Consider the following 8,019-nt stretch of genomic DNA (forward strand, 5'->3'; position numbering starts at 1 on the left):
AACTTTGATCAGACTCTTGGCCAGCCACCTTCCGGTGGTAGAACATGGATATACAAAGCTGGGCAGGGCAGATGAGACATCAGATACAGCTGTGGCTGGCTGCTGTCACACCCTAAAATATTACAGATCACAGACTGCCTCTGCAACATAACTTCCAAGAAACAGGCTGTGCTTCACAAACAATTACAAACATAACCTATCAGGAAATGAGTAAGTCTCTACCTACTAACTTTATGCACCTTGAAGGTCCCCTGGCCATGCAGACCTTATTGGCCTGCCCCCTCCCCCCATTTCCCCTCATGAGTCACACTGCTCCGCAGGCATCAAGTATCTCGTTTGGTCTGGCTGGTATGCAGCAGGGCCTTGGAAAGCCTGTGGACCAGGAGGCCCCTCGACTCCTACCTCAGAAACTTGCACCTGCCAAGAAAAAGTGAAACAAGGTGGAATGTTTTGCTAGAGTTTGTGGGCCCATTTTTTGGTGGTGGGAGGAACCCTTTAGTTCGAATACGCAAGCTGCTGAGAAATACCTCTTTGGAATATGAGCCTGCAAGGTGATGGTAGACAAGGGAGCTACAAAAGATGAGGTTCCTCTCCTCTTCTCTCTCCCAGCAGCATCTTGGCTTAAAGAGCAGCGGAAGCAGACTCAGGCTTTCTCAAAGTTGCCTTAAGGCTCCTGGTTCTGTGTTTGGCCCTCCCTCGTCCAGCTTCTCTGCCAGCCATGGCCGGCCAAGGCCATGAGCCTTGGATCTTGGGCTCAGTCATTTCTATGCTTACTCTGATTTGCAGCTACTTGGCCCACTTTAACAAAGTGACAGGAGAGGTACCAACCCACACTGGGGTGTGGAGGAGGGAGAAGGAATAGATACAAAGATGGTGTTCAAACTATGGGCTGAGGAAGTCTTTCCTGGTTAAGGAGGAAGGATTCCTTGGGTTATACTGCAAGGTGATGCAAGATTTCAGTAAGTGGAATCCAAGGGGGTCAGAGAAGACACAGGGAGCAAAAGGAGCAGGGCTGGGCTCTGGACAAACAGCTGGAGGCGTCTGGGGACCTGCAGGCAGAAAGGTCCCAGAAGGCAGTAGGGATAAGCCAGGACAGGGCAGTGAGGGCTGGGAAGCTAAGAAGAGGAGCTCGGGCTTCATCCTGAGGATAGCAGGGAGCCCCTGAGGATTTGTGGGCAGGGAAGTTCCGATACGGTCCTGCCTTTGGCTTGTTCCACTGCTTTCTCCCAGCTGAGCAACCTTGCAGAATCTGACTTTTCCCACTTCCCTGGGCAACGTGCTCAGCCTTGTGCTGGCTTGGTCTCTCAGGACCCCCTGTAGGTGGGAAAGTGCCTCAAAAATAGGCGTAAAAAATGTTCTCAACAAAGTCTGGCTTGGTAACGGAACCATAGGGACCTATTGCCCACTCTGATCTCTCCATGTGAGCAGTCCCTCTAAGTGACCAAGTTTCTAGCAGTATACTGGTGGCACAGCTGGTCAAGGTGTATATGTGAAAATAATCACACATTTGCTTGCCTAAAATATTTAAACTCCTTTCTGCCTCAGCTTACTGTTTGTTCTGGTTGTTTTGGTTTGGTTTTGTGTTTGAAGAAAAAAAAGGTTAGGCTATAATAAGATTTTTAAAGCTAGAGTGAAAACACTTTTTGAAAGTTCCATTCATTCGTGAAATTGTGTGTGTGTGGTCCCCACAGGGCCTGCGGGGAGCAAAACCTGCTATGTAACTGCCATCTGGACCAGCTTCCATCCTGGAAACATGGCCACTGCAGATGGTCCACAAGGTAGGCCTGCCCTTCCAAATACGGGGTACTCCGTAGATGGATACCAAGCACATTCAACAGAGGGGCCCTAAGTTTATTTTTAGTACAAGGAAACATACCTACACTAGGTCCTAGATTTTGTAGCAGAACTAAAGATCCGTAAGTCTAGAAGGAGGCTTGGGATCAGACAATAAGCTCAGATTAAAAACACGGCATGCCTCACTTTGCCCATGTAACATAGTTTTGACAGAAGTTTCAGTCAGATTGCATCTAAGATCCACTAGGCCAACTCACTTTTTTGAGGAACGCTGTAGAGAATATTTTTATTCAGCAATGAGTAAAAGTTAGTCATGTGACTAACTGCCCTCAAATGTACTGAGCTTTGAAGTCTGGCTCTCACACACAGCACGCACTTGGGGTGTGTGCCTTATGTGGAAGGGGCCCAGAATCCCTCTTGACCTGCACTGGAGGGAAAAGGAGGAGGCTGTTGCATACCTGATGGTAGGGGGGTTGTCTGTGCAAGATGCCCTGCTCATCGCAAGTCCAAGTATTCACTTGGACAACAACAGGACGGAGTGGATCAGACGGCTGTTGCCAAAGCTGGATGTAATCCTCTGGGGTCTCCAGGGTGCTTATGGTTGAGTCTGAAGTTATGGGAGACTGAGGAATGCTGGAAGAAGACATTGTCTTAGAGTTTGAGGTATCTATCAATGGCAGCTGGTTCATGGGGGGCCCTTGATACGCCTCAGGATAAAAACTGTAAGAGAAGAAAGCTGTTGCAGTGACGTGGATCTGGACATGATAACCGATGAGACACTCATGTGGTCATCAGTAGGTGCTTCAGGCACATTTGGTTTTGGTGGCCACACCATAGGATTCACTTGTTTGTATTCTCACTTTGGCCTAAGATTCAACTTGTCAAAGTAAAGTGAATGTAGATATTGACAGAAATTACAATCCTTTGTCTCAACTGGTTTTATTTATGTTACTTGGACAGTCTTGGTCCTGCTACAACTATGCTCTCTGTGGTCTTGGAAAGTCATTTCACCTACTTTGAAAGCACTCAGGGAGCTAATGGCTGAGAGGAGACTGTAAGGCAGATTTCCAAACTCCAAATCCAGTGCTCCCTCCACAACCCTAAGCCTGAAAGTCTTGTGATCAATATAGATTTTTGAACCCCATCCCAGACTCTGAATCTCTGCTTTCCAAATCCTCCTCAGGTGGATTCTGATGATCAGGTCAGGTGGGCAATATGGCCCTAAAGCAGTCTACATGTCAAAGTCACTCATTCTAAAGCAAGGCCCAGAAGGAAGACCAGAGAGCTTTGGAAAGCCTAGCATTCATTCAAAACTATTTAGTGGGCCCCAACTATATGCTAAGCAATCCTTTCATTGCTGAGCAGAACCTTCTCTTTCTAGCATTTGGAACTGAAGACCTTATTATTGGGCAGAAATGTGTTTGTGTCCTTATATTGCCACTCAGGACTTAGCCTTCATGTATTCTTGGCTGATCTTAGCAATCTAGCAATTGTTTCACACTCACTTCCCTCCTATTGTTCATAAATGACGGGGAAATACCTACACTTGGCCTACTGCAATCACCAGATTCCAGGAAAGTTAGGGAATGAAACTGGAAGCCCAAAGTTATTCAGCTGTGGGCACAAAAGACTTGTCCATAGACACCCTGCGCAAGAGATTAGGCTTGGGGAATCCAACCAAGTGATTTCAAGGTTTGTGGGCTAATTCCCTAGCACTGAGGCTTCCTTATCTAGTACTTTCTTCACTGATACCCCTTTGTTCCATCAATGGATGCTCAGCCATGCACCACACATGCAGAAGGATGATGGCAGTGGCCACAGAGAAGGTAAGTTGAGAGCAAGTTGTTATTGATGAGAGGGACGCTGGTGCCACATGGACAGGTCATCTGTCTGTGGTCTCAGGCATGGGATCCAGCCATGAGGGAGAAGCAATAATCATAGCCACTATCACCATTCCATGCATGTCTTACCTTTGACTCTCATCTTCCTGTTGCCCACAGTTTTCATCTTGATAGAAGCCAGAGGACTGTTGTTCAGCTACTATCTGGATAGGAACGATGGGTTGGATCTGTAAAAGTCTAACAGGGTTATTGCAGAGGGGCACAGATACGCCACTTGGGTTTTGCAGGCGTGTCTGCACCCTCTGATTCCCCACGACGACATTATGCTTCAGTGGCTGCTCTTGCAACTGCTGACTCTGCTGCTTCTCCTTTGGCTCTTTCTGCAGCATCTGTCCCTGCCGCTTCTTCCGCCCCTGCCGCTTCTTCCGCTCCTGCAGCTTCTTCTTCTCCTGCATTTTCTGCTCCTGCAGCTTCTTCTTCTCCTGCATCATCTTCTGCTTCTGCACCTTCCTTTGCTCCCTCAGCTGTTGCAGCTGTTTTCGTAGCTGCCGCTGCTGCTCCTTCAGGTGTTGTTCTTGCTGCGCCAGTTGTTGCTGCATCAAAAGGCAACAGATTAAAGCACCCTGGTGTCTGCAAGAGCCCCCCAGAAATTTATTTAACATCCCCATTCAATTCTCACTAAGCAAAAGGCAGCAACAGTTGAGCCTCTCTGCACATAGTGATCTGTGTGACTGTCCACTTGTTAGACTGGATACTAGTTGCAGCCATGTACCTGGCAGTGAGAGTCTGCTAATCCAGCACATATGTACATGTAGGTACACATGGTCTAGTGTGTGCATTCAGGTCTAGGTAGCCCAGGGTTTTTTACTATCTTGGGCAAATAAATTGCAGCCAACTGGATAGTCACTACCCCCAGTCAAAGTCCTCAAGAAAACAAAATCCCCTTTCAGATACACAGTTAAAACACCCTTTGCATACCTGGTTGAAGGCAACACAAGGCTCCTGAAGTTCCCCAGTGTTTTTGAGACACTTGGATAAAGATAAACCACAGAAACACTTGACCTCCTTGGGATGTGAGAGAGGCCACTTCACTTGCCCAGTGTGTTGTTTCTTGGGCACTGCCTCTGAAGATTGGAGATCAGGACTGACAATGTGGCGTAATGTGCTTGGCTGCTTCTGTAAGGACACAGTACTACAAAGGTCTTATTCACAGTCCACATCTTTCCGTAGGGCATAAGACAAGCTGGGCATGGAGCAGGACTGCCCATAGGCAAGCCTACAGGAAGCCTTGGCTATATATAAGCCACATCAACCATTGCCAAGGCCTGGCTGGGCCAGTCTCAGCTCTTGTAGTCAGGAGAAAAAGGGCAAAACTCTAAGTCCCTGCTGGAGATCACATTAGATATCCCATATCACCCTGCAGGCAGCAGCTGTCACTACTGGCAGGCACTATTGACTAACTCCTTAAGGCTTGCCAAGGTCCCTCTCTCCTGTTCCTTCTGCTACTTATATAGAACTGCTCTCTGACCTGAAACCTAGCATCCTCACTGACCTGAAGCTGATCCATCATCAATTCCAATGCATTCTGTTGGTTTTGGATGGCATCATGGAGCAACTGAGTCCTCTTTTCTAGCTGCTCCTTCAACTCCTTCGTCAGTTCCAGTTCCCGGCTAATGATGTCGTAGGCAACTGATGATGATGGCTGTGGGGAGAATTACTTATGGTTCATGAATAGTGACACTGGTTTCTCCAAGTCTTACCATCCTGTTTCACTTCAAAAATTCTGAAAGACTGAAAATGCAAATGGTAGCTCTCAAATTCAGATTTCATTCATTACTAGAAAGTTTGAAAAAAATGGTTAATTTAGGAATTCTAGATAAGAAATGGACCACGAAGATCATTTAGCCTGATTCTTTTCCCAAAAAGAAAGAAGTGGAATTGACCCAGAGACATGAAGCAACCTGCCCAAAGTCCTTAGTGGAAGAGTCATGGGCCAGTGCCAAAGTATTCTGCTCCTGGGTCAAATCACAAATGACAGTCCACCAATAGGGCCCCTGTTAGCAATGCAATAATGAAAACCATCAACTGGCACTTCCTTTGTTCCAGGCACTCTTCTAAACATTGCATGAAAACTCATAGGGTCTGATCTTCACAGAGCACTGAAAAGCAGGTACTATTATTGTTCTCATTAACAATTATAGTACTTAGATGAACTCTCCTCTAGGTTCTGGAAATCTAATTTTAACTTGGACAACAGCTTCACATCTGGAAAGAAGCAAATGTGCAGGTTTATAAAAGTAAGAGAGTGTGTTATGGGGCAAATGATGCTCCAAATTGGCTGGAATAGAAGGAGTAAGGCAGGTCACATGTAGAGGAGAAGCCAGAGTTTTGTACAGGTTCAGGCAGTCAAGGAACTTGGATTTTATTCATCAGTCACCTGGTACTGCTGCTAGAAGATGTGTTCTACAATCCAGATCTTATCAGGGATGTAACATGCTCAGATCTCCGTTGTAAAACATGCCTTCTGGCAGTTGTGCAGAAGATGAAGTGGTGGGAGAAAAGAAGCATGGAGTTCGGGACAAGTCAATTAGAAGGCTGTGGGAGTAATTCAAGGTAGAGATAATAGGGGCATGGAACAATCCAGAGGTAGACTATATAAAAAGGAAGAGACATATTTGAGAGAAATTAAGAAAATAACAAATGCTGGTGAGGATGTGGAGAAAGAAGAACACTCATACACTGTTGGTAGGAATGTAAATTAGTACAGCCACTATGGAAAACACTATGGAGATTCCTCATAGAACTAAAAATGCAACTACCATATGATCCAGCAAATCCCACCGCTGAATATACACCAAAAGAAAGGAAATCAGTAGATCAAAAAGGTATCTGCACCCCCATATTCGTTGCAGTACTATTCACAATAGCCAACATTTGGAATTAACCCAAGTATTCATCAACAGACAAATGGCTAAAAAAATGTGTTATATATACACAATGGAATATTATTCAGCCATAAAAAGAATAAATTCACGTCACTTGCAGCAACATGGATGGAACTGGAGGACATTATGTTAAGTGAAATAAGCCAGGTACAGAAAGACAAATATCACATGTTCTCACTTATATGTGAAAGTTAAAAATGTTGATCTCATGGAGGTGCAGAGTAGAATGGTGGTTACCAGAGGCTAGGAAGGAAAGGTGGGAGAGGTGGATGAAGAGAAGTTGATTATTGGGTACAAAAATACAGTTAAACATTAGGAACAAGTTCTAGTACTCAAGCAGGAAAATTAGAGTTAAAACAATTTATTGTATATTTTTAAATAGCTAGAAGAATTGTAATGCTCCCAACACAAAGAAAAAACAAATATTTGAAGTGATGGGTATCCTGATTACCCTGACTTGATCATTACACATTGTATACATGTATCCAAGTATGTACATGTATCCAAAACTATGTACAACATAATATATAGAGTGTATATATACTATATATAGCATATATATAATACGAAAACTGTCAATTGGCACTATACTATGTATACTATATATAGTATATGTATATATATACACATATACATGCATATAGTATATGTAATATATACAACTATAATATATCAAAAATAAACAAAATTCTAATAAAAAGATTAACATCCACAATATCTTAAAGTAAAATAAAGTTTAAAAAACAATAATAAAAAAGAAGCTGAGCTGGCTGTGGTGGCTTGCATCTGTAATTCCAGCTACTCAGGAGGCTGACGTGGGAGAGCTGCCTGAGGCTTGAGAACAGCCTGGGCAACAAAGCAAAAACCACATCTCTTTTAAAAAAAAAAAAAGGTGGATGGGATTTCTCAACTGATTGGCTGAGAGGCTGAGAGGGACAGAAAAGAGATGAGATTCTTGGAAAATATCTTTCAAGGCTGAAGAAGGGCCTAGGAACAATTGCTATTTGCCCGGAACTGTGCTGAATACCATGCATATAAACAAGGTCAGAGAGCCACAGTCCTGATTGATAAAGAATTTACAATATTAATGATAAGAAAAAGGTACATATACTTGCAACTTCTAGAAACCAAAAATAGACTTATACTGTAGTTCATCAGTACCCTTTATGAGTAATGTAAGTACACAGATGAGTTGAGAGAAAGAGAGAGAACACCCTACAAGTTGTTGTTTTCATCATTTGGAATAAAAATTATATATGTAACAAAAAAAGAGAATTTTAGACCAATATCGCCGATGAACATCGATGCAAAAATCCTCAATAAAATACTGGCAAACCGGATTCAGCAGCACATCAAAAAGATTATCCACCATGATCAAGTGGGCTTCATCCCTGGGATGCAAGGCTGGTTCCACATTCGCAAATCAATAAACGTAATCC

General features: G+C 43.9%; 1 protein-coding gene across 1 annotated transcript in view; it reads right to left on the minus strand.

The window, feature by feature from the left end:
* Positions 1–297: 297 nt before the first annotated feature.
* Positions 298–8,019, minus strand: part of PASD1 (PAS domain containing 1) — a 100,946-nt gene continuing 93,224 nt past the window's right edge. The window contains exons 12-16 of the mRNA XM_011954673.1: positions 5,188–5,337; positions 4,614–4,811; positions 3,765–4,228; positions 2,253–2,514; positions 298–417 (exon numbers count right to left, since the gene is read on the minus strand). Of these exons, the coding sequence (XP_011810063.1) occupies positions 298–417; positions 2,253–2,514; positions 3,765–4,228; positions 4,614–4,811; positions 5,188–5,337 (1,194 nt within the window). The remainder of the gene's footprint in view (positions 418–2,252; positions 2,515–3,764; positions 4,229–4,613; positions 4,812–5,187; positions 5,338–8,019) is intronic.

This window comes from Colobus angolensis, unplaced genomic scaffold, assembly GCF_000951035.1.
Source record: "Colobus angolensis palliatus isolate OR3802 unplaced genomic scaffold, Cang.pa_1.0 Scaffold389, whole genome shotgun sequence".
In the NCBI taxonomy this organism is placed as follows: Eukaryota; Metazoa; Chordata; class Mammalia; order Primates; family Cercopithecidae; genus Colobus; species Colobus angolensis.